Source organism: Diceros bicornis, chromosome 2, assembly GCF_020826845.1.
Source record: "Diceros bicornis minor isolate mBicDic1 chromosome 2, mDicBic1.mat.cur, whole genome shotgun sequence".
Classification (NCBI taxonomy): Eukaryota; Metazoa; Chordata; class Mammalia; order Perissodactyla; family Rhinocerotidae; genus Diceros; species Diceros bicornis.
Genome location: NC_080741.1, coordinates 90,185,796 through 90,212,168, shown reverse-complemented (window position 1 = coordinate 90,212,168; position 26,373 = coordinate 90,185,796). Strand labels below are relative to the sequence as shown.

The 26,373-nt window shown below is 54.6% G+C and overlaps 1 protein-coding gene across 6 annotated transcripts in view; it reads left to right on the top strand.

The window, feature by feature from the left end:
• The window catches only part of LOC131420416 (nuclear pore membrane glycoprotein 210), a 111,108-nt gene that overhangs the window by 4,330 nt on the left and 80,405 nt on the right, over positions 1-26,373 (top strand). For 5 of the 6 annotated variants that reach the window (XM_058566408.1, XM_058566386.1, XM_058566395.1 and 2 more), the window contains exons 2-6: positions 11,065-11,201; positions 12,815-12,946; positions 21,138-21,234; positions 24,131-24,281; positions 26,133-26,265. In XM_058566408.1, the coding sequence (XP_058422391.1) occupies positions 11,065-11,201; positions 12,815-12,946; positions 21,138-21,234; positions 24,131-24,281; positions 26,133-26,265 (650 nt within the window). Of the gene's footprint in view, positions 1-11,064; positions 11,202-12,814; positions 12,947-21,137; positions 21,235-24,130; positions 24,282-26,132; positions 26,266-26,373 lie in introns of those variants that run through there. The other variant, XM_058566417.1, reaches the window with a different exon arrangement.

Here is a 26,373-nt window from a genome sequence, read left to right as displayed (position 1 = left end):
ACATTTACCCTGTGGAAGCTTAACCACAGGGGTGGGTTTACTTCAACCAGAGGCCCCCCCCGTTTGCAACTCTGCACCCCATTCGTTGGGCCTTCTCTGACCCTGTCGCTGCAGTTCTGTCCCCCAGTCAAGAGTGTTTTTCCAGTGACACCCCACTCGTGGGCCCTGTTCATCCACACACACCGAGGCCACCTCTCTTGCCTCCTTCCTTCTGCCAGGAGTCTTAGACCCGTAGGCCTGGGTTGTGTGTTCTCACCTGGAGGCTGTATGTGGTGTTCTTTCTGGCAGTTACAGGGTGGGGCAGAGGTGCCAGCAGCCTACAGTGCCCAGGACGGTCTCGCTGGGAAGGACCATCCTGCGCGAGTGCCCCAGGGGACGAGCACGGGTTGACAACCGTGTGTCCCAGACGAGGCCTGGGGGTTCACCTCACAGACAGGTGATGACTACTGGTGACTCTTCTGTGAGCCAGGCGCCGTTCCAGGCCCTGGGGCCCGTGACCGTGAACAAGCAGGCGAGGCCCTGCTGTCGGGGAGCTTGGTTGTGGGAGTGAAGGTGAAATGAGTGGCTGCGTTTTGCGTGGTGCTAAGTCTGTGAGGACGTAAACAGCAGGCTGGGATAACGGCTGTAGGAGATGGGCTGCGTTTCTGGATAGGGTGGGTGGGAGAAGCTTCCTTGGAGCTGAACTGGGGCCTGAGCAGGGAGCGGCGACAGGGAACAGCAAGTGCAGAGGCCCCGAGGAGGACTGAGCTCCTTGGAAGAGCACAAATAAGGCGTGATTGGTGAGGGGAGGGGTCAGGAGGTGAGGTTAGAGAGGGGCAGGGGCGGGGCCCCGGCTGGGGCTGTGGTCAGGAGACAGGAAGGGGTTGCCGGGGTCAGGAGTGGGCGGCGTTAGCTGGGACAGGTTCTCTGGGCCCTGCTCTTCCCTCCGCACCTTTGGTTCCCACGGGCCTGGGGGGCCTTGCTCAGCTCCCCTCACCAGGCCGCGGGGGCTGGGGGAAGTGTGTGTTGACTCGGGTTGGCCTGGTTCCCCGGGCTGTTTTCTCCCTGCTCCCCTTGTGGGTCCCCTCTCTGCCTGGGCCCCTGCAGCCCCTGCCTCTGCCCAGGGGGGCTGGACCCTGCAGGTGGGTGGAGGGTGGGCTGCGTCTCCACTGCCGCCATCCTCCCTGCTCTTTGCACAGCTCTCACTCCTCCTTCCTTTACTACGGCTTTTGGGCCTGGCCCTCCCGAGTCCTTGGGTTCCCTCCTCTCCTGCCCAGCTCCCGCTCCTGGGCTGTGAAGAGTGGGGACCGGCTCCCTCCGAAGCGGTGCCTCCCGGGCCGCCACACGCCTCTGTGTGTCAGCGGGCCTTGTGTGGGACATGGGGAGTGGGAAGGGTTGACCCTTTCAGAATTCACCGTCAGTCCCTTAGAGTTCCTCAAAATGAAAGTTTATTTCTGGTGCCAATATGTTGTTTACATTTTTTCTGTTAAAAAAAATGTGGTAAAATATACATATGAAATTGACCACCTTAACCTTTTTAAGCGTACAGGTCAGTGGCATCAAGTACATTCCTGTTGTTGTAGCCGTCACCACCATCCGTCTCCAGAGCTTTTCCATCTTTCCCAACTGAAGCTCTGTCCCCAGGAGACACCAGCTCCCCCCGCCCCGGCCCCGGCCCCGGCCCCGCCCCCTCCTTTCCCTGACAGCTTTTCCTGTCTGCCTGTCTCCCCAGAGAGCAGGCAGGTGGGCTGGAACCTCTGCAGGCCACAGTGTCCCCAACGGACTCTAGTAATGCTGTTTTGATTCGTGTTGGTTCTTATGGTTACCTCACGTGTACAGCAAATGATCTGGGCGTTCTGTTGACATTAGTGATGTCAGGTTTCCTTTTAAACTACTTTTTCATAAAGAAGAATCAATTTAAAAGAAAAACTATGTGAAAGGATACAAGGGTTACCTGGATGTGACTGGACCCCGGGAGGGCAGCATAGGGAGGGGGCCGGGAGGTGAGGAAGGGCTGGCGGAGGTGCGGGTGTCCAGCAGCTGCCCTGGCGGCCAAAGATGCCCGTCCAGAAGCAGGGGCTTCGAGTGTTGCAGGGGAGTGTGTGGCAGAGAGAACCAAAATATCAGAACTAGTTTTCCCGCTAATCCCTTTGCATATTATTTTCCACTTAATCCTGAAAACAAATCCTAACCCTAATCCTTTCTGGTAGGAATGACTACGCCCTGCACAGAGGGGGAGCCGGAGACAGGAGCCTCACGGCAGTGAGTGGCAGAGCCACGTTCAGACCGGGTCACTGGCTAGAGCCAGCTCAGTCCTGGGGTGCGCCGGGAAGTGTGCCAGCAGCTCTCAGCCAGGGGTTGGTTTACCCAGGCCCTTCACTGGGGTTTTAGAAAAGTCAGTGACACTTTAAAAAGCAGTGTTAGGGGTACATGTGGGGTAGTGGGGTGATTGCAGAGGAGGTCCGGGCCACCTTCTGCTGGTGGGAGGCCTTGGGTCTTGTCTTGAACAGCCCATGTGCAGTGTCCAGACCAGGAGTCTGGAGCCAGGCTGGACGGAGGTGTTTTTCTAGAAGTATGACCTCGGACAGGTCATTTCACGTTCGTGCAGAGGTTTCCTCTTGTATCAAATGGAGATTTTAATAGGATTGTTGGGAGGCAAATGAAATATTTGTGTTGTATTTTGCTCTGTGCCTGACATATAATATATGAAAGCCTTTTTTCTTTTTCTTTTTTCTTTTTAAAAAAATATAGTACCGGTAGAGTGAATGAAATAGGGCAGCAAGCCTTAAAGAATTCAGTCAGGGGATTTCATTTGTCTAGACTCTTCTGACTGTCTGTGACAGGAAACTCAAACCGAAATAGTTTAAATAAAACAAAGGAATATTTTAGCTCTTGAAACCGAGAGCCCTGGCAGGATTTGTGTCGTGCTCCTGTGTTACAGGGGCGCATACAGTGTCAGCAGGACCTGGTTTCTCAGTGGCAGTCTGGGCTTTGGCTCGGTGCTCCCCTGGGGTGGCAAGATAACAGTTCCAGCCCTGCAGCCCCCAGGGTCAAGTCTGTGGGGCACGTGCTCGGGTCTGAACGCCCCTCCAGCAGGGGGATCACACGGCTGATTGGCCAGGCCCCAGTCATCTGCCTCCCAGTGTCCCAAGAGCCTGAGTGCTCCGGAGCCTCATGGGCTGAGAGTGGAGAGCAGGCGGCACCCGCAGAAAAGCGGGGTGCTGTTGCTGAAAGAGGTGGATGGAGCCTAGGCAGCCAGACCCCGCACAGGTCCTGCAGGAGTGACAGTCACGTGTGTGTGTGCCTTCCTGGCCTGTCCACTGAGCTGTTTCGAGGTGTGTGTCGGAGGATACAACCCGGGCTTGCCTGGGGTCCTTGAGGGCAGCTGCTGTGATCTGGAAGGAGGTCACACTGGGATGTGAGTGAGGACGTCGAGAGGAAACGAGGCCACACGGCTGTGTGGCCCGCACTGAGCCTCAGTGTCCCCAGCTGTCAGGTGGGCGCCCTGGACCCGCCTCCTGTGCAGGACTTGGGGATGATTCTGAAAACACCTGGAAAGGCGTAGAGGTCTCGCCACCTTCAGTTCGGTTTAGGACGTTTGGTAAAATTAAGTTTATGATTACAAACCTTCTCATAAAGAAAACTCCAAGCCCAGATGGCCTCGCCTGTAAATTCTGTGCAACATTTAAGGAAGAACTAGTACAAGTTCTCTATAAACTCTTTCAGGAAAGAGAGACGGAACAATCATTTCCTAGCTCATTTTTGAGGCCAACGTTACACTGATTGTAACCCAGAAAAAATCATTACAAGAAAAAGAAATCCACAGACCCAAAGCACAAAATGCCTTAATAAAATACTAGCAAATCCAGTCCAGAAAAATATCCAGAAAAAAAGGGTAATGTACCCCGACTGGGGTGGATCCTGGGAATGCAAGGTTGGTTTAACATTAGCAAAAGAATCAGTGTAAGTCACCACATCAACGGAATGAAGAAGAAAAGCCGTATAGTCATCTCTATAGGTGCAGAGCATTCAATGCCCGTTCATGATAGAAATTTGAAGCAAATTGGGAGTAGAAGAGACTCCATACCGGATCCGGGGCATCTACAGAAACTCGTGTCAGAGTCTTATGCTAGAGCAAGGGAGGGAAGAAGTGAACAAGCCATAGGCTCTGCCCTCATGCTCAGGCTCTGGGGAAAGTTGGACGGGAAAGGGATCACTGCCAAGCCCTTGTCTTGGGGCCTTTGCCCTTTTGCCCTGAAGTCTCCTCCCGGACTCCAAAGACCCAGGCCTCCTCTCCTCAGAGATGTGTGGGTCTCTGCCCACACGGCCCCCTCAGTGAGGCTTCCTCTCACCGTCCTGCTGAAAGCTGCAGCCTCCCCGTCCCTGCTTTGTGTTTGTCCGTCGCCCTGTTGTCTGAGATCCCACATTCACTCGCTCATTTTGTTTATTCTTGCTCTCCTCCCACTGAGATGTGAGCTCTGTGAAGGGAGGACTGATGTACGTCGTGTACCTTGTTGTATCCCTGGCCCTTAGAACAGTACGTGGCACGTTGCACCCAGTGTACCTAACCCAATCAATATGGATTCAGTGAACGGATGAGTGACTGCACATGCGTTAGGGACCCTAGGAGGCCCAGTGGCGCTGTGGCAGCTGAGAGGAGGCTCAGGGATGGGTCCATGGAAAAGGTGCCATTTGCCCTGAGCCACGAAGGCTGGGCCGCGTGAGAGCTGGTGAGAAGGGCATGTGAAGTGGAGGGAACAGCATAAGCAAAGGAACGGAGGCAGGGAAGAGGGGAGATGCTTCTGAGAGCAGAGGTTAGACTTGAAGTCAGGTGGCTCGGGATCTTGCCAGCCATGCGACCTTGGGCCAGTAACCTGGTCCTGGGCCTGCGTCTTTGCTCATGGCCCTGAGGATATCTGCTGTAGAGGCCCTCACCACAGGGACCCGGGCAGGCTTCATGCAGGGAAGAGGATGGACAGGGGGAAGCATAAGTGATCACAATATGGAAGGACCTGCATTTTCTTCCTTTCTTTAAAAAGCAAAGTTCTTGTGGTCAGAATCTCAGCAAACACTGCAGCTTCCTGTGTGCGAGGCCCTGTGATAAGAGCTTTATGTGTATTTATTGTCCTGTCTGGTCCACCCCAGCTCTTTGCAGCAGGAACTATGTTTATTCCCATTGTGTAGATGAGGAGACGGAGGCCCAGAGAGGTTAAATCGTTTGCTCAAGGTCACACAGCTGGTGAGTGGCAGCCCCTGGTGTCTCACCACATCCCCTTGCAGCAGACACCAACAGGAGAGGACTGAGTGCGGCCATGTTGCCGTTAGCACGTGCTACGTATCACAGGGCGCCAGGGGCCCAGGGGCACCTTGGAGCCTGTGCTGTGGACCTTGGGGAGTGCTGGTGAGTGGGGAGGGTGGGGCAGGCATACTGACCAGCTGCTAGATGTGTGGAAGAACTGGTCTGTGCGTGGAGCAAAACTCACCATTTCTGAGGAGTAGCAGTTAATTTAAACTGCGGGCAGAGGCCAGCTCTTCAGAAAAGCCACATAAGCCGAATGTGATCTGTATCCAAGTGGACTGGGCTTTTGGAGCAGGGGCCCTGGCTGCGGTGGGTGGCAGGTGACAGTGTGGGTGTGTGAGCTGTCAGCCCGGTGTGCAGACACTGCTGCTCTGCTTGGTTAGTGCCCGCCTGTCTCTTGGCCCTGCTCCGCCACCGTCCTGCCCGAGGGTCTGAGGAGCTGCTGCGTGGAGGTGTGCGGCCCTGAGCCTGGATGGCTCGGCGCCGTGTCCGCTCTTGTGGCACACGGTGCATTTTTCATCATTTCCTCCGTTCCTCACGGTGGGTCCTCTCAACCAGCCAGGGGACTGTCCGGTTTTTAGGGCTCCCGATATCAGTGCAAGAGGCTGCTTTGTCCTTGCTTTTCCGGAAACATTGGAAAATGGCAGCTGCTAGACAGACTCAGCCCAGAGCAGGCGTGGCCCGTGTGGTGGGGCTCAGTCTGTCTCCCTTGACCCCACACTCCCCACACTGTCACGTGAATGCTGTTTCCTTCCCAAACTGCGGTCAGCTCATGACACTGTCAGAGCTTTGCCTTTTTAAATGTACTGTCTATACTAGGATTTACTTACTGTTTTCTTCAAAACAACTCACATTTGTGAACATTGATATTATCTTGAGTATTAACATTTTTGAGCTCGTGACTTTGATGTATTTGTTTTTCCTAAAACACTTTAAAATAAATGTGTAATAATTAAAAGACAGAGTCAATTAAAAAATAGTTCATCTGTGCATCACTCCCCTCTGGTGTGGTGTGTATCACACTTTGGGGAAAACACTCATGTGGTGGGAGAAGTATCTGACCTGGAGTCACACAGACCTTGCTGTGATCCCTGCTCTGCCACTTAGAGCTGTGTGGCTTTGGGGAAATTACTCAACCTCTCTGAGCCTCAGTTTGATGTTCGCAGATAGGCTTGCTGGAAGATTCAGTAATCTGATGGGTATAAGCATTTAGCTCTGGGCTTAACACATGGTGGACACTCTTCTCAGTTCCCTTCTTCATTTTCTACACCCTCACTATGTGGGGGATCTCCAGAGAAACAGAACCAATAGGAGATTAGGTAGGTAGGTAGACAGACAGACAGACAGACAGACAGATAGATAGAGACGAGATTTGTTATAAGGAATTGCCACATGCGATTATGGAGGCTGACAAGTCCCAAGATCTGCAGGGTGGGTTGAAAGGCTGGAGACCCAGGGGAGCCAGTGGATATAGTTCCTATCTGAAGGCTGGCTGACTCAAGACCCGGGAAGTGCTGATGTTTCAGTTCAAATTTGAAGGCAGGCAGGCAGGAGGAATTCTCTCTTACTTGGAGAAAATTAAGTCTTTTTGTTCTATTCAGGCCTTCAACTAGTTGGTTGGGGCCCGCCCACATTGGAGAGGGCAATCTGCTTTACTCAGTCTACTAGTTGAAATGTTAATCTCATCCAAAAACACCCTCACAGAAACACCCAGAATAATGTTTGAACAAAACAGCTGGGTGCCCCATGACCCAGCCAAGTTGACATAAACTCTCCTCCAGCACACTCTTATTTTTTAATAAAACATAGTCCCTGGATATCTCCATGCTTGCCAGACATGGGGTGCCTCTGCCTGTCATTGCCTCTCATCTCCTCCTGCACCCCTCGTCTCTGTCTGCCCAACTCGGTAGAATTAACCACCGTGTCTGTGAAGAATTACCCATCCCCCCTTGCATAGACGGCGATTCTTCTCGTGCCAGATCCTGGAAGCAGGAACATTCCAGAATTGCAGCGTGTGGCCAGCTCTTCTATTCCCAGCCCAGGGAAAGGCCAGGCTGAAGCTCCAGGGGCATCTGTAGGGTTTTTTTGAGGCCCACGCTGGAGGGCTGTGAGATGTGGAGACAGCACGTCTGTGTAGCCAAGAGGTGACTCGAATAGCAGAAGACGTCAAGCTTGGGCTTGGAACTCCTGTGTCCTGGCCCTTCAACCAGTCCCCTCTTCCTTCTGAGCCTCAGTTTACTTCCCTGTAAAATGAGGCACAGCAATAGCTCTCTAAGTTGCATCCAGTGTTAGGGGGAAAATACTTTTATTTCGATGTTAGAATGATACAGACGAGAACAGAGAATAATATAGGAATACCCATATTGCTACCATCAGAATTAGCCGTTAACAATTTACTTTTGTTTCCAGTCTGCTGTTTTGGTAAGAAATCAAACCTCACAGGTAAAGCAGAAGTCCCCTGTGCTGCCCCCTCCCAGTGCCGTGTCCCCCGCCTCCAGCGTCTCCGTTCTGAGTCCTGTGTATCCTTCCCTGTGGAATTCCCGACAAACTATTTCAAATGTGCTTTTTCACCCCAAATTCCACTCGAACCTCACCATGATGGGGACACTGTCAAAGATTGCTAGATTCTGTGATTCTTCTGTGCCTCTGAAAGGTCCCACTAAGGCAGAAGGGCCTCAGCATGTCCCGGAAGGCGTCAGGTGACTGGAGAGAACGCTCTGCTCGTAGCGGAAACACCGCCTAGACTGTCAAACCCTCCTGAGGTGGTCGGAAGGAGCCCTTCCAGCTGCAGATGCAGCGTCCTGGAGCATCCTAGAGCCGGGAGAAGACGCCCACATGAAACGGGGCGGGGGATGTGGCCCGGCCTATTCACGCCTGGCTGTCTGCAGCCTCTGCTGCTGGGGTTTCTCAGCACTTGCGCGTTTGTCCTGAAGTGCTTTCCAGGGCTCCTGCGACCCTGTGAGGAGGAGTCTCCCTCCCATTGCACAGAGCTTATCGGGGTGGTGGGTGCAGGGATTCAAGCCCGCTCCAGGCCGGTGCTGGGGGCTGATGCCCCTCCGTAGGATCCTGCTGTCTCCGGGCTGCAGGCCTGAGGGTGGTGAGGGCGCCTCCTTGCCGGGCAGCTGCAAGGTCAGGCTTTGTCGCATCTCCAGGCTGCACTTACTGCTGCTGTGTCAGCCCTCAGTGCGACGACGAGGGACTGACGGTGCTCGGCATCTGCCAGCTCCCGAGCCAGCCCCGGGCAGGGATTAGATGTCCACAGCGCGAGTGGTGAATTCAGGGGACTGCTTGCCCACCTGGCTCTCCACCTGAAGGCCAGCCCCGCCCCCACGCCCCCCCGCGGCTATGGGCGCTTGAAATGCAGCCGGGGCTACGTGCTGGCGTGATGACACGTGGGCTCTGTTGGGTTAAGTAGTCTGTAGTGTTAAATTAATTTCACCTGTTACTTTAAATATGGGTTTTTATTAGAGACTTTAAAAAATAGGGAAGAATTGGCAAAGCACAGAGGACTTTTAGGGCAGTGAAACCTCTCTGTGATACTACAGTGTCACTATAAATTTGTCCAAATCCACAGAATGTACAGCCCCAAGGTGAACCGTCGTGTAAACCATGAACTCTGGGTGATGACCTGGTGTCAGTGTAGCTTCTTCACTTGTAACGTGCACCACCCTCTGGGGATGTTCGTGTGTGGCGGCAGAGGGGATATGAGAAATCTCTCTACTTTCCCCCCTCAACTTTGCTGTGAACCTAAAACTGCTCTAAAAAACAAAGTATTAAATTAATTTCACCTGTTACTTTTCAAAAATAAGGCAGGTAGAAAATTTTGTGATTCGAGTTATGTTTCAGTTGGAGACGGCTGCTTTAGGGCCTGTATCGGTGTTTAACGTAACCCTGCACCTCAGTGGGCACGGAATACGAGGTGCCGTGTTTTCCAGCCTGCTCGGAAAGCTGCCAGGCCATCGCAGCGGCCGTCCGCGGAAGGACTGGGGGATGCGGGAGGGTCCATTGTGCATTCTCTGGGTTTGGACAGATGTCCTGTATGATGTGTGTTATCGTTACAGTGTCACACAGTCTCACTGCCCTAAAAATCCTCTGTGCTCTGCCTGCTCGTTCCTCCAATCCCCCCTTTTTTTCTTTAGTTTTTAATTTTGGAAAAATTTGAGATTTACAGGGAAGTTGCACAGATAACACAGAGAGTTCCTGTATGCCCTTCACCCAGCTTCCTCTGAAGTTAACATCTTACATAACTAGTACATTTGTCCAGATGAAGAAGTTGACCTTGGTACCTGACTGTTCCCTACTCTCTAGGCTGCCTGGATCTCACCAGTTTTCCCACCAAGTTTCCTTTTCTGTTCCTGGATCCAAGCCAGGACCCCACACTGCAATTCTTTGTCCTGCCTCCTTGGTCGGTGTGATCTGAGTTTTCTCATTTGTTCTTGTGTCCACAGTGAGTGTGTGTGTGCATGCATGTGGGTGTGTGGGAGGGGAGGGTTAATGCCCTTTGAAAACCATCCTGGAGTCTCAGAGCTGCTGCCTTAAAAGGAGTCTGTGTCTCGCTTGGTGTGGGGCGTGTTGCCATGGGCCCCTTCTCTCACCCTCTTGTCTGGGTGTGTGCTCCTGTCCGCTTGGTTGTCTTCCCGTAGTCTCTGAAAAGCTCTTTTCTCAGAAGAGCTCTCTCCATGAGGAGACCACAGAGGTCTCTCCTCTGTCCTTAGCAGAGGGTGAGGCTGGTTTCCGTGCACTTGCAGTGGAGGCACTGGCCCATCGCCGGGTGCCTGCCAGGGCACCTCCATCTCCTTGACCTCAGAACCTGCTGTCTCCTTGACCTCAGCACCTCCATGTCCGTGAGCTCAGCACCTCCATGTCCGTGACCTCAGCACCTCCATGTCCGTGACCTCAGCACCTCCATCTCCTTGAGCTCAGCACTTTCGTCTCCTTGAGTCCCAGGGCTCAGATCGCACTGGCCTTTCTGTTCTTGGAGCACACCCAGCTGCTTCCTACCTGGGGGCTCTGCCTGAAACACCAGATCTTCTCATGCTGTTCATGGAGAGGCCGCCCTGAGCGCCGTCTGCAGATCCCACTGGCGGCACACACTCTCCTCCTGCTTTCCATGCAGAACCCGCTCTGCTCATGCCCGCTCGCTCCACTCTCTCCTCGACCCAGGAACCCGGCCCTCCGTCCTGTTTTAAGGCCCGTCTCGCCGTGGGAAGTCATGTCATAGATTTTACTGATCATTTGTCTGTGTGTTCATCTGCCTTTCTCCCCACTTCAGCGTAATGTCAGCTCCGTGCGCACGGGGACCGTGACTGTGGTCGTCGTTCCAGTTGGTCATCCCCAGCTTTTGTAGACCTATTCGGGGAGGGAAGCTAGCGTCTGGGAGCCTGCTGTGTGCCAGCCTGGCTCGGGGGCAGCAGGGAGACACGGCGTCTCCTCACCAGACTCCACGGCGGTGTCCCTGCTGATAGGGAATTATTTCCAGATCCACAGGGTAGTCTTGTAAGGCGACTGTCCACTGAGCGCTGAGGTTGTTTCCCAGTGTTCAGACTCTGTTTGGTTTGCTCAGTGGGGGGTGTGTGGCGGTCCCCACCCTCAGGTCATCGTGCTCCTGTTAGAGGAGCCTCGCTGGGCCCCATCTCTCCTCCGGGTTTGAAGGTGGTGGAGACTGCCCGCCTCGACTCTGTGCGTCTGGGACAGAGCCTGGGTGAGGAGCCGCAGCTTTGGCTTCTGGTCCCAGCTCTGCCTCTTGGGGTGGCTCCTGAGAGTAAGTTCTCGTCTTCTCCCTGCAGGTCCTCGACCCGGCCGGAGGTGGCCAGCGTTGAGCCGCTGGGCCCGGACGAGCAGCAGTGCTCCCAGAAGGCGGTGGTGCAGGCCCGCCCGTCCCAGCCCGCCCGCCTGACGAGCATCGTCTTCGCAGAGGACATCAGTAAGGGCTTTGAGTGCCGTGTGACCCCTGGCGGGGACGAGAGATGGGAAATACCCCCTTGAGACCTCCGCCCACAGGCCTGCCCAAGCCCGTGGCAGTGCTTTCTCTGTCTCTTGTTGGGTTGGAGGCCGCCCAGGCGGGGGGTGGGGGCGCCGAGCAAGCAGCACCCTCCCTGGTCCCTCCTGCCAGCACTTTGTGCTGGTTTCCCTCCCACGGAGGCTGGCTTTCACGTCTAAATTACTGTTTATCACCCAAAACACTCTTTAGTGGGTAGCCAATCAAAATGAAGGTGGTTGTTGCAATCCTTTCACTTCCCCACATTAATTTGCCGTATTGTGGTTGTAAAATGCTTAGGAAACAGTCAAGAAAATTTCTCATCATGCTTTTCCCCACTAACATATTTGAAAAATTTTCCGTTTCATCATGGAATTATTATTATTATTATTATTATTATTATTATTGTTTTTGTGTGTGAGGACGATTAGCCCTGAGTTAACATCCGTTGCCAATCCTCCTCTTTTTGCTGAGGAAGATTGGCCCTGGGCTAATATCTGTGCCCATCTTCCTCTACTTTATATGTGGGATGCTGCCACAGCATGGCTTGATAAGTGTGGTTGGTCTCCGCCCAGAATGCGAACCCACAAACCCCGGGCCGCCAAAGCAGAATGCGTGAACTTAACCACTGTGTCACCACGCCAGCCCCATCATCGTGGAATTATTTTCAGTGGCTGAATACTCGTCTTCACAGCAGGTTGTCCTTGAAGCATTCTCTTATATGGGCATTTAGAGTGTTTTCAGATGTTTGTTTCAGTGTTCTATGAAAAATAAATATTTTTATAGAGAAGAATTTGGGTTTTTTTAGGTTATGTCCTGCCAAAGAAGGATCCCAGTTTTACTGGGTCACAGCATATGAATATTTTTCAGGCTTTTGACAAATGGGGCTGCATTGCTCTCTAACAAAATCCCATTAACAGTGCACAGGTAGTTTTATGTGGGGCCTGGAGAGTGGTCAGAATGATTTTGTGTCACATGCTGTTACTTTTACACTAGAGAATCCTCCAGATGATGTATCCATTTATGTATCTTCTTTATGGAGCGAGTGAAGGCTCTGGGCGCATGCCCTTCTGTTCTGTAGTATGGTTGACAGTCTCGTGTGGAAACTCCAGTGAGAACAAGCTCCAGCTGTAGTTCCTGATCTCGGTGTCGGGACAGGCTTCAGAACAGTGTTACCTGTTTGGATGCTAACTCGTCACACTGGAGCCCTCGTCATTTAACTCAGTGGTTACCCCCTGAACAAAATTAGATTTTCCGGGAGGAGTGTTTTGCACACAGCTGTAAATGCTGCTGCTCACGTCGGAAAAGTACAAGATGGGCAGCGACCTTGCCTCCGAAGCCCCTGCTTTCCAGAAGTCCGGCTCACCTGCAGAAGGGCCGTGCGTGACCAGCGGCTTGGCTCCTGGGTTAATTGGGCTCTTCCCGCCCCGTTTTGGGGGTTCTGTTGATCACTCTAGTCTTTGCCAGAGTGTAAGACAGCCTGGCCTGTGAGGCCCTGGAGGTGGGGTGGCAGTCGGGGGCCGCCCTCCATGCTGACCCCTCCATTCCCGTCCCTCCAGCCACCGGCCAGGTCCTGCGCTGTGACGCCATCGTCGACGTCATCCATGGCATTCAGATCGTCTCCACCACCCGCGAACTCTACCTGGAGGACTCTCCGCTGGAGCTGAAGGTCCGGGCTCTGGACGCTGAAGGTGGGATGTCCACCTGGCAGTCTCTGTTTCTCTCTCCCCTCGTGTCTGGCCCTGCTGTTCTCCACGGAGGGCTGCGTCAGCCAGGATGGTGCAGTTGGTGCCGGGGGCGGGAGACGTAGATGAGGTCGAGACCACCTCTGAGGTGGACCCGCGGCCCTCCATGGCAGCAAGGCCGTGGCCACTTCTCGGGTGCACTGGCCTCTGCGGCAGGGCCTGCGTGTTGCGAGCGTTAGCAGCCCCTGGAGGCCAGCTCCGTGCCTGTGCACAGGGCTCTGCGTGGTCAAACACGTCTTTGAGAAGCCAACATCTGGGTGTCTGGGCAGTGACAGGACGCTGGGAGGGGCTCACTGGGTCACACGCTGTAACAGTGAGAGGCATTCTCCTTGCTCGGCGTTGAGGGCTGGTGTTGGCTTCCGGATCCAGACTGCAGAGTGTGTGGGGGTGGGGTGGGGCAGGGGGACGACATGTCTGGGTCCCTTGCACCATCCCTCACTTCTCCACCAGAGTCGAATGTCAGCTTCTTCAGGCTGGGATTCTTAGAAACCTGTTCTGATGGTAGGCAGTATCTTGGCTGTAGCCTGACCTGTTGGTAATGGAACAAAGGGAAAGTGTGTAGGTTAAGATTCTTGTTGAAGAAAGTAAGTCAGGCAAAAGACGTCTTTCAGACAAGGGATCTTCCAAAACTTTGAGTCCACTCCTTGTCTTTGAAATCTTCCCTGACCTTTCCAGGCCCATCCCACTTTTAAAAGAAGATTTTTTGAATCAGGGTTTCTTAGCCTAGGTAGTATGTGAATTTGGGGCCAGATAATTCTCTGTGGTAGGCTGCCACAGGTAAGGCTGCCACTATGGTACAGGATGTTTCGCAGCATCCCTGGCCTCTACCCACTAGATGCCAGTGGAACTCCCCAAGTCGTGACAACCAAAAATATCTGCAGCCACTGCCAATGTCCCTCGGGGGCAAAATCACCGTTGTGGAGCGTTTGTCGGATCCTTTCTTCCTCTGTGTATTCGTTCATCAGAGAAGCTGCCTGACTCTCGGAACCATTTTCTGATCTGTGAAATTCAGACAGTGATGCTTACCTGAGAGTTGTGAGGATTTGGTGATAAGTGTGTAGAGGCTTTTGTACTGTGTGGCCCATGGTGGGTGCACAGAAAGCCGGGTCACGTTTCAGCACTTTCTACCTCCTGGGCGTCTGCCCGGTCCGGGGGGTGCTGCAGGGGAAGGAAGGGCCTGGCCTCTGCCCCCAGAATCTCAGGCTGTGGAGGAGGTCCACTGCATGTGACTCAGTAGATGCCGTTCGTAATCAAATGGGATGCAAAGTGTGAAGGGACCGCAGAGTTGGGGGGAGACAGCCCCCGGGAAGGTTGGCAGTGGGGTGTGGAGGACAGAGGTCAGGACAGTTTCTCGGGAGACGTGATGTTTGACTGAGGCTTGAGTCGTGGGGTTTGCCAGGCAGGGAAGGCGTTTTATTCTGCAGGAGACTGAAGCTTGGAGACGGGGTGGGATGCGGGCTGTCAAGGGCCTTGTGTGTCCCATGTGGGATCTGCACTTGGTCTGAAAGCAGAGGGAGCTGAGGAAGGGGCTTGTGCACTGGGGTGATGGGGGCTCCCCTGCAGGACTCTGGGGAGATCGCTTGCTGTTCTTGGGAGCAAGAGACCAAAGTCTGAGGCCACACTGGTGCCAGGCACTCCTTACGTGTTCTGACTCATTTCATGCCAGACGATGAGACTGAGGCACAGGGCGTGTGCACCCACACAGACGCGCGCGTGTGGGAAAAGACATGTAGTTAGTATACAGCAGGGCTGGAACCCGAGCTCCAGCTGGTCCCAGAGTTCCCCCTCTTGGCCAGGGGTCGGCAAACTTTTTCTGTGAAGGGTCAGATAGTAAATATCCTGGGCTTTGCTGGCTCCACAGTCTCTGCTGCACCTACCCAGCTCTGCCCTTGTCGCTCTAAAGCAGAGGAAATGAATGCGAGTGGCTGTGTCCTAATGAAACTTTATTTACAAAAACAGGTGGTGGGTCAGACATGGCCGGGGGCTGTAGTCTGCCAGCCCCTGCTCTCGATCTCTCTGTTCTACAGTTTCCACCTTAAGTCACATTTTAAAACAGATTACTTTATCAAGATTTACAGACCATGAAATTTACCCGTTTAAAGTGTACATTTCAGTGGTTTTTAGTATATTCACAAAGTTGTGCCACCATTACAGAAACCTTCGTCATTACTAAAAGAAACCCAATACCCCTTAGCAGTCACTTTCCATTCCCTGCTGCCTCTAGCTCCTGGCAGTCACTCATCTACTTTCTGTGTCTCGATATGCCTAGTGTGGACGTTTCGTATAAATGGAATCACACGATAACGTCTTCTGTGACTGGCTGTTACTGGGCACCGTGTTCTCAAGGTTCGTCCACGTGGCAGCATGTATCAGTACTTCGTTCCTTGTCCTGATCAGATAACATTCCATTGTGCGAGTACATCCCGTTTTGTTATCCGTTCATCCATCGGTAGACACCTGAGTTGTTCCCCCTTTTGGCTGTTGTGAATAATGCTGCTGTGAACACTCTCGTACAAGTGTTTGTGTGGATGTAGGTGCTCGTTTCTCTTGGGTACACCCCTAGGAATGGAATTGCTGGGTCACAGGTAACTCTACATTTAGTTTTTTTGAGGAACTTGCAGACTGTTTTCCACAGCGGCTGTGTTATTTTACTTCTCACCAGCAGTGCATGAAGGTTCCAGTTTCTCCACATCCTTACCAGGGTTGTCCATCTTTTCTGTTACAGTTAAGTCATTTTTAAGTCACTTGTTTTTCACCTGGGTGCGTGTCCTTTTCCTAAGGCGGTTGGTGGAGATGTCAGGAGTGGGAACGTGGCTGCTCCGGGCTTCCTGTGCAGGAGAGATGCTCAGTGGCCCTTGACATGCCCCTGGGCATCCACTTTTCACCCTGCTCCCACTCCTCGGTTTCGATGGCACATGCGGCCCATTCCAGAGCAGGAGGTCGAGGTTGACCGGCTGGCCTGCACCCCCTGGGTCATCACGAACAGCCCCATCGAGACCCCACCTTTGCAGCAAGCAGGTGGTGGCTCCCTTCCTCCTTGTTCGCTGTGAGGGTAGCGTACTTTCTGCTTGGTCTTCCCTGCCAGACATACTTGGGCTAGTACCTTAGTTATCCCTTCTTCTTTCTGAGCCTGTGTCTTCTTTAGTGGTCAGACTCTCCTTTGCGGAGACGAACTTGACCCTTGTAACCTCTGAGGACCTTGCCATCTCAGAAGGGACATACCTTATCTAGATGGGTGGGTGGTTGTCCAAAAAGAGTCTGCTTGTGGCTCAGCAGACATTGATCGGTGCCCTGTGTGGGCCAGGCCTTTTCCAAGTGCAGTCTTTACCCCTCATTGTGTAGGCAAGCAAGCTAAGGCCCAGAGAGCTTAGGTAACTTGCCCAAGGTCACACAGCTCGTGGGTGGGAGAGCAGGGCCGGATCTCAGGGTGTGGGACTCTGCTGCCTGAGCTCTTGTCCGCTGGGCCACACTGCCTGTCCCGTGCTGCTGTGTTTTTCCTGGGCGTTGGGGGCCCTCTGCGTGGGGGCTGGGGTTGACCTTTTTGGCCTGAGGCCGTCTGCAGAGTGCCTCCCTGCAGTTACTGTGTTCACAGTTATCTCCCAGCCCGCACAGGTGCTTTGTGCATTCGTAGAACTGGGCTGGCTCGGGGTCACCAAAGATGCTCCCTCCTCCCCTTTCCTTGTGCCCCGTGTCCTGCTCAGAGCACCTTCCACCTTCCCTTCCCGTCTCTGCTTTCAGAAGCCCTGGTCCTCTGGGCACTCCCTCTCAGATGTCTCTCCTCCGGGGACGTCACCCTGACTACCCAGGGTGAAGTTCGTTCCTCTCTTCTGAAATCAGCAGCAATTCACTGGGTACGGGGCATTTTCACGCTGTGTTGTCAAGTTCAGCACTTGGAGGGCAGAATTGGGGTCACTTCATTCGTGAGGATTCTTCCCTGTTTGACACTGGACCTTGGGCCCAGTTGAATTGCTTCCTGTTCTTCTGCTGCCCTCCTGGGCCTAGGACAGGGGAGATGCACCCTCCAGAGACTAGACCCCTGGCTTTTCCTTTTTTTTTGTGAGGAAGATCAGCCCTGAGCTAACATCCATGCCAATCCTCCTCTTTTTGCTGAGGAAGACCAGCCCTGAGGTAACGTCTATTGCCAATCCTCCTCCTCCCCGCCATCACCCAAGCCCCAGTAGGTAGTTGTATGTCGTAGTTGCACATCCTGCTAGTTGCTGTACGTGGGACGCCGCCTCAGCGTGGACGGAGAAGCAGTGCGTCGGTGCACGCCCAGGATCCGAACCCGGGCCGCCAGTAGCGGAGCGTGTGCACCCAACCGCTAAGCCACAGGGCCGGCCCCCCCGCCCCCCGGCTTTTCCTCGTTAATGTTAGCACTTGGCTGTGAGGCTTCAAGGTGAGGGCTCTGTCTGACGCACATAGTAGGTCCTAATAGCTACTTTTTGAATGGAAAAAGCAAAGTTTTAGATAGAAGTTTCTTGAAAACATCCCCCCTCCTCCAGCCCTGCAGATTGCTGCTGAAGTGTCCGTCTTGGAGCCTGGTGTTGGCTGGGAGGTACCTTCCTCACTCACCCTCCGCCCTGGCTGGTGCTGGGGTCACAGTGACAGTCTCCTGTGGTTTTATTTTGTCACCTTGTAGTCGGTCCCTTCTTCCTGTGCACAGAGCCAGCTTCACACAGGGCCTCCTGCTCAGAAGGGCCCAGACTTGGTTTAATGCTCTGCAGGCAGCTCCTGCTGGAAATTGATAGATTTCATTTGTGTTTTGTGAATGGCGTCCAGTGGGACAGAGGAGCATGCACCGGGGACTTGGAGCCTTGGTAATTTGAGGTCCTGTTCCTTGTCACCTCCCTGCTTCCTGGGATGGGTTCTCAGCCACCTGCTGCTCCCTGTACCCTGATGTCCTAGGTCCTGCCCAGCCTCTCCCTCCCCATCCTTGCTCTGTGACTACTGCCACCTGGCATCCCCGGTGGGGTCTGGGTGGGGACGGCTGGGTGCGTGTGCCCCAGGGACGTTGGGGTGGAGTGTGGTGGTGGCTGTCCCTGCCCCGGGCTGGCGGCGCCAGGGCACGTCTGGTCTGGAGGCTGCGTATTGGCCAGAGTGAGCCTCTCACCCACCCTCATCCAGGTACCCAGCCCATCCTGGTGCACAGGCTTAAAGGGACTGAGTAAGGGATCAGCAGGCCGTGGGAAGGAGAGATGCCTCACTCAGTTTCCCCAGAGCCTGCGTCAGCTGGGACGTGGCGTGTTGGTCCAGTAGCTGGCAGGAGGGGATCCCAGTGGCTGGCAGCCCCAAATTTGGTCCAAATTGCAGGACAGGGCCTCTGGGTGCCTTTAAGGATCTGCACTCACCCTGGCATGTCCCTGCACCCCAAGGGAGCACTCCCTCAGGCCAGCTCCGTACCTGGGGCCCTCCTCTGTCTCCTTCCAAGCTTCTGAGTCTGACTTGCCTTCCTCGGGCACTTTCTCCTGCCTTTTAACGAGAGGCCCCGCGTTTTCATTGTGCAGAGCCCTGCAAATGATGCAGCTAGTCTTGCAAGTTGGTGCAACTTATGGAAGCCCAAGGACGCTTCCTGCTCTTGGAATTACACACATTCGTCTGTTCTTCCGCACTTCAACGTGGTGGGCTTCCAGGGGAGACGGGGCGAGGGGCAGCAAAGATGCTGGGCAGCAGAGCTCCACGCGTGGCCCCTGAGATGGAGGAGGACGGGGCTCCCATCGCGCTTTCCACGTGGAGAGACCCGAGCAGGCTCCCCCGCCACAGGGTCCGTGTCCTCAGAAGGCCGCAGGGGACAGTACTTGCTCCCTGGGGCTGGCCAGCACGTTCCAGGCGCCTCCCTGGGGGTGCTTTCTTGTTCGATCTCCCCGACGACCATGTGGGTGGTTGTTTTCATTCCCATTTTACAGAAGAGAAGAGTGGTGCGTGGAGATGACCGAGCTGGAAACACCCGGGGTAGGTGTTCAGCACGCGTTCGTGGTGTTTGAATGGACGTGTGGTAGAGAGCGGACTGTCTGATGGGCTTTCGTGTTGAATTTCTCTCCATCCTTTCCCAGTCCTCCGTGACAGCAGGGAGATCCATCGTTGTCCTAACTGAGCACACTGTGGAGTCAGCGCGTGTGGCTCTGCCGCCGGGAGGTGGGGGTTTGGGCCGGCTTTGCTTGTGCGCCCATTTCAGCTGGATGGGCAGAAGAAGGTCCTCAGGGTCAGAGGTGTTAAAACAGAGGAACGGGCTGTGTTTGGAGGTGGTGAGCTGCTCGTCACTGGACTGTGTGAGAAAGGTGTGGGCCCTCATGCAGTGGACGCAGGAGGGAGTGGTTCCCTGGGGTTGGACTAGAGGATTCTCGCGTCTCTTGCGGCCGACCTGCTTCGCTGGCGTGGGTTTTACTATCTGCCTTCTTACCTAATGCCCCGGTGTTGGGAAGACAGGTTACTTCAGTTAGAACGCTTTGAGGTTTAAGAAACCGCAGGCCTTTTGTTTGCTCAGAATCATTTATTGAGCACCTACTGTGTGTGTCAAGCACTGCTGAGCACCACAGAGGACTTGGAGATAAATGGGGTAGTCCGTGTCCTCTGGCGTCCCCAGCGAGTGACAGCTGAGCATGCTGTATGCAGTGGGAGCACTGTGCCTGGGCCCTGTGAGCGTGGCCCACCTGCCCGCTGGGCCGGGGTGCTTGCGGGCTCGGATTTGTAGAGGAGAGGCCACGGGGTCCCTGCGGCTGCCTCCCCCAGTTTCTGCCTTGTCCTGTCCCCCTTTGCACCCTCTGTGTTGCTCACTGTCCACCGAGGAGGGACCTGGGTGAGTTCTGTCAGCAGATGGGTGTCCTGGGTGCTCCCTCGGACCTCTGAGAAAAAAATCTCTCAGCCTCTGTCCATAGTAGGCAGGGTTTGTCTTCCCTTCTCCTGATCAGTTGCCCAAGTGGATGGAAAGACATCTAGGGAACTGTAAGGAGTGGCCTCTCTTCATAATAGATACCCTAAAAAGTAATGGCCAAGACAGCCCAATTTTCTGGAGCATTTGCTAAGCACTGTTTCATTCGGCCTCTGAGATCTCACAGATGGGGTGGGGCAGGATCCCAGGCCCATCTGACTCTAAATGCCTTGCCCTTTGCACTGTAGAAGAGCTTTTCTAGGCCCCCGATGCTCTGTTTTGGGAGCTGGCCAGGCAGGGAATGTAGATGACGGAGGTGGTGTGGGTGTGGAACAATAGGGTGTGGTGGAGAGTGCGCCAAAACGGAGACCATGATCCTTCCTAGAGAGGCTGAGCCAGCCGTTGGTCAGCAGAGGGAATAGGACCCACGTGGCTAGATCTTCAGACTTTTCAAGAGAAATTGGAAGTTGGATTTATATGTTGCATTTCTTAATTTGACACGATGGGAACGAATTCAGAAATGTAAAAGCAGCGCTGCCTAGGTAGTGTGCAAACCAAGAAAGCCATAGCGTCCAGCAGAACAGGCCTTTGAGCCACCAGTTTTCATCTCCCGCCCTGTTCCAGGGCGTCCACGTGGAAGCAGGCCTTGGACTTACACTAAGAAGGTCTTGACCGAGCCTTTAAGACCCGCTCTGAGTCCTGCTCCTCCAAGAATCGTTGCCCAGTCGCCGCTAGGCTCCCTGGTTCTGACGTCCCGGTGAAAGGCATGGACAGCAAGCCAGCACTTCAGAGCCCAGCTCCTGTGCGTGGCTTCCCGTCTCCTGCCCCTGGGACCCCGGGAGTCTCAGCGTCAGGGCGAAGAGGCGGGAATGGTCACATGGAACCAGGTGGCGGGGGTCTGCCCCCCCGGGTGTCCTCGCCTGCACGGGGAGGTGGTGAGGAGGAGCGAACGACTCAGGTGTTGGGAGTCCCGGCTTGAACGATCAGGTCTTGTGACGGGAGAGTGATGGTGAGGCAGCACGCTGGGCCCGGCGTGAGCAGCCAGGGCAGGAGGTACCGAGGGACGGACGCCAGCTTCACCCGAGGCGGGCCTGGTTCACCTCCCGGCTCAGCCCCTCACGGTCACATGACCCTGATCCTTGAAGCCTTGGTTTCCCTTCCCGAGTGGAGGCTCGCTGCCCGCTTTGCAGGGGCGGCAGTGAGCGCATTCCCCTTCCCAGGCGCGCTGGGGAGTTAACGCCAGGGCATTCCTGCCCGCATCTGCTCTTTCAGGGAACACCTTCAGCACTCTGGCCGGGCTGGTCTTCGACTGGACGATCGTGAAGGACTCGGAGGCCGGCGGGTTCTCAGACTCCCACAACGCGCTGCGGTGAGAGGCGCCTCGCCTTGAAGGGAAGCGGGAAGGGGTCGTCGTTTGGCTCTGTGGGCCGGGGGCTGTCATTGTCGCCTCCGTCGTCATCGCCGTCAGCGAGGAGCCAGGTCGATTCCCAGGGTGGGGCCGGCGTTCCCCTGGACTGCTGAGGGAGAGGGTTTCGGCTCGCACAGTTGTATGGGAACCGTGCTGCTTCTGCAGCCCACCGGGGTGTGTGCAGTGGGAGATGGTCGAGGAGGCTGGGATGTCCAGCTGCAGAAGAGAAAACATCCCAGATGATGGAGGGGGTCATGGGGTGCAGGGGAAGGGTTGTGTGTGGCCCCAGGGGGCAGCCCTCCCGTTGGGGTACATTGAAGGGGAGACAGGTTTCAGCTGAGAGCTGTTCTAGCGGTGACAGCCCTTCACAGACGCAGGAGGCTGTGCTCCCCAGCACGGGGGACGCGGATGGCCTCCTCCTGAGGTGGAACCGTTACCTGTCTTGATGCGTTTCAATTCTCCCCACGGCCGTGCTGGCTTGCATACCCCTGTTTTCTCTGCTTTTCTGATGTAGAAGCAGGTTTAAGCCACCTGTCTCAGGTTGGTAAGTGGAGGAGCTGGGATTTGAACTCAGATTTATAGAAATCTTCACTATCCAATGTGGTAGCCACCAACCCCATCCTGGCTACTTAAATTTAAATTAGGTAACATGAAACGTTCAGTTCCTCAGATGCACGAGCTGCATTTCAAGGTGTCGTCGGCTCTGTGGTTGGTGGTTACTACGTATTGGACAGAGCAGAGGTGGAGCAGCTCCATCGTTGCAGCAAGTTCTGTTGGCCGGTGCTGGTGCACATGCCAGTCTGGGCTTCTATCTGTGCTGTACTGCATTGCCTCCTGCTTTATTAAATAAAATTTTAAGAGTATAGTCCCTTTTGGGAGAGGAAGACTTAATTTTTAAAAAAATTTTGTAGCAGTTTTCAGCCTACAGAAAAGTTGAAAGTACAATGCAAAAAGTGGTTTCCCTGAACCATTTGAGAGCAAGTTGTCAACCTGACACCCTGTCACCCCCACTTATTTTGATATGCATTTACGACCACTAAGGACATCTTCCTGCATGTCCACAAGACAGTCATCAGGATTAGGAAATTAACACTGATGCCTACGGTCATCAGACCTCGTTCGAGTTTTGCCAATTTTTCCCATTTTATCTTTTGTAGCAGAAAACCCAGCCCAGAGTCACCTGCTGCGCGTTGTCCTCTCTCTCTTAGTCTCCATCAGCCTGGGACAGGTTCTTGGTCTTTCTTTGACTTTCAGGACCTTGACCCTTGTGAAGAGTATAGTCCAGTTGTTTCGTAGGATGTCCCTCATTTCAGGTTTACTCTGATGTTCCCAGCTGTGAGACTCAGAGCTTTGCATCTTTGGCGGGAACATCACAGAGGTGCAATTCTTATGGTTCTGATTGCACTTACCGCGCCTTCGCCTGTCACTGATGACGTCACTGTCACCACTTGGGTGAGGTGGCGTCCGCCAGGGTGCCCCACTGTGAAGTCACCCTCTTACCTCCTTTGCAATCAGTAAGTATTTCGTGGGGAGTTGAGAGTCTGGTCTTTTATTTACGCCTTCGAAAGTCCCGCTCGGGGCTCTGGGAAACATCCAGGCTTAGCTCACGGCCGTCTGCACGGCAGACGTCCTCAGGCCCTGACTGCGAGCCGGTTGCCCTCCTGGGTCAGAGCTCTTTTGGGGCTGGGACCGTCAGCCTCTGCCTTGTGGACAGGCTCTGGAATTGCTGGTATCTCACGCAGCCGGGAGTAGGGCCTTTCCAGTCAGAGACCTGGATTCCGGTCCTGGCCTCAGTCACGGCGGGTAACCCACCTGAGCATCAGCTTCCTCCTCTTTCAGACGGAGGAGACCATTGATAGTGCTGGCCTCGGAAGGCGGCCGTGTGGGTTCATACACCGACGGGGGCCTGGCGCACGTGAGATGTTCAGGGAACGCTGCTTCCCTGCCCCTTTCTGCACCACCAAGCCCATCTCCTGCCGTGCCAGCCCCCTAAGCTTCCAAGCACTTGGTGTGTGAGCTGAACGTTAACCAAAATCCAAGGCGCTGGGCGTGTAGGAACCAGAGTGTCCTGGATTTTTGTTAAATTCAGCATGTGACACCTAGTAAAACGGGCAAGGGACTAAATCATGGCATAGTGCCGTGCCCCACAGATCTCAGGGAGAGTGAAAACATGTCCAGTGGATTGCCCTTGTTTGGGCGGAACCATGGGTTTATTTGTACATCGCAAGCTGCAGGTGAGAGACTGTACCAAGGGGGTCCCTTGAGCCAGCCCTGCTTACCAGCCCACGCTCTGGGGAGGGTCCACCGCATCCCGACTTCGCTCCCCACCTGGGCTTCTCCCCGCATCCTGACCCCAGGGAGATAAGATGGGACGTGATCCACTCTTCCTGATGTCTGAGGGGGGTCATTGAGAATCATTTCCCAGAGGCAGGAGCTAGCCCAGAGGGGTGGGCTGGGGAGCTAATGGGCATTGCTCATGCCACCCTGGCTGGGTCTGTGGTCTCGGGCTGCTTCTTAGGTTCCATGGGCCTCACCATCCGCATCTGTGAGACTGAAGCATTTCAACTGAGCAGGCGGTCTTCAAATTTCAGTACCTGTATTTTACCATAATCACTTCTGGGTTTTGATAAAATGCGGATTCCTAGGTTTCGTGCAGACAGGCCTGGGCCAGGGGCCAGGAATCTGCATTTTTCACAAGGACGTTGGTGATTCTGATGTGGGGAGTTTCAGGGACACATTTCTAGGGCAACACCACTTATTTGCGCATCTGGCGCCTAGTAGGAGGTGCTGGTAGACGGTGACCGTGTTAGGTTCTTTGGTTCCACTTGTCAGGTGTGACGATATGTTCCTTTTCCAGAATCCTCCCGTTCTTGGAGTCTACGTACATACCTCCTTCCTACATCTCAGAGATGGAGAAAGCGGCCAAGCAGGGGGACACCGTCTTGGTGTCCGGGATGAGGACCGGGAGCTCCAAGCTCAAGGCTCGCCTCCAGGAGGCCGTCTACAAGGTGGGCCCTGGGGCTCGGGAGATGCTGGGCTTCCGGGGGTGGAATGAGGTTGACTGTCTTGCTCATACCCGTGTATACATTTCGTAGTGGAAATGGGGTGCCCTGTCTTGAGGGTTTCCCTGTTGGTGGAGTGGAAACTTCTGCGGGTGACTCCAGATTTTTGTTGGTTTGGTTTGTTGTTTGGGGCCATGACTTGAGAGAGACGGTTGGGGCACTGGAGTGCACCATCTCTAAAGTCACAAAGCATTTGCTCCGTTCTCAGTTTCAGGAGAGGTCCAGGAGCAGGGGGGTTTTCATTAACTAGCCCGTTTTCAGCAAGCTGCCCCTGTCCTGCTATAGGGACCCGCCCGGGCATCTGGGGCTCTGTGCAGACACCTGGGGGCTCCTCAGCATCCTCCATGCCGCCTCTCCCTGCGCCCCCACTTGAGCCCCGAGGCAGGTGGTCCCATTTGAGGAGGCTGGGGCTCCTCACCCGCCCCCCGCCACAGCACCCCGGCCTCGCTAGCGCCTGCTTCTCCATTGACGTCCCGTTATGAAGTGGGCACAGAGGGAAGCAGGGTGAGAAGCGGGTTTAGCCACGGTCCTGGCTCCTTCTCAGTTCTTGTGGGTGACGGTCCCTCCTGCCCGTGCCTCCTTTTGAACTGCAGACCTGAGAGCTTCCTTTTCTTTGCCTCTTTCCTGGGCCCGGGCGGGAAGGTCGTGGACCTCCAGCTGTCATTTCGCTTCTAAAGTGACGGTTGAGAGAAATCCTCCTCTGGTCCGCACTCTGTAGTGGTTTACCAGTAGTGTGGGAGTCCTGTAGGGTTTTGGAAACGTGGGACATCCGTGTCACAGGCGCAAGCCCACAGCACTCTGCAGTTAGTACTGGAGACAGTTTGCTCTCTTTATCCTGGGCCCCCGGGTGGTGCACAGACTGGGCGGGGCCAGGCCCACCATGAACTTGTCCCGCTCGCGGTTGGTCGGTGGGTTCCCTGCCGGCTGCGCTGGAAGCACCTGCCCACCCAGAGCCTGGGCTCTGAATGGTTTTCTTTCTTTTTTAACGTGTCAGAGATGTTATTTAACTTCCTGTTAAGTGAGGAAACCTGTAGCAAGGGGTTCAAAGGAGAATCCAAAGAATTCACGAGTAGATGCAGAACTAGTCGATACCCACAGGACGGTGATTGACTGTACCTCCACCAGAGAAAATTCTGTGGACAAGAACCATCTGCTTTGCCAAGAGCTTTCTTCGACTTGCAGAGTTGCCGGACCACTCAAAGTCCGCGGAAGGTGCGGGTCCCTCTGTAGGCTGCTGACCCGAGGGTGCACTGGACGGGACACGTGTGGTCTTCCTCCCATTTCAGCCTCTCACGGGTTTCCTGCTGGGAGGTGGGGTGCGAGGTGGGCGGGGAGGGGCCGAGGAGCAGGGCTGAGCACTCGTCAGAGACGCACGCCTCTCCCCCTTCCAGGCTGGTCTGCGGCTTCCCAACCTCCCTGGAGTTTAGGGCTTTTGTGGGGAGAGACCCCGAGCCCCTGCTGGCCACAGTGTGCAGGGATAGCACTCCTGGCTCCTCACCTTTCTTCCTCTTTAATCACTCTTGTAAATTGAGCTGCAACATGCATAACGTGAATGACGTGCTCAGGACATTTTGGCGACGACCTCTGAACGTGTGCCTGCCACACACACGGGATCCCCTGGGGTTTGGGGGATCCCCTGGGGTTTGGGGGATCTCCAGGTGTTGCCTTGTTTATCACCCCAAGCTTCCCTGTCCCCGCATGAACATCCTGAGAAGTTCTCAAGATTCTCTTTCTTCTGCCCACATCCCTTCCTTCCCCGACCCACCTCGCCTTTTCTACCCTCTTCCTCATGTCAAGAACGTACGCCCTGCCGAGGTCACGCTGCTGATTTTGGAGAACATCCTTCTGAACCCAGCTCATGACGTCTACGTGATGGTGGGGACCTCCCTTCGCTACAAGGTGCAGAAGATCAGGCGAGGGAAGATCACAGGTGGGCCGCTGCCTCAGTTTGGTCACCATGGCCGAGGCTCCCCCTCTTTTTCTGGTGAAATACACTTACTAACATAAAATTTACCGTCTTAACTATTTTTAAGTGTGC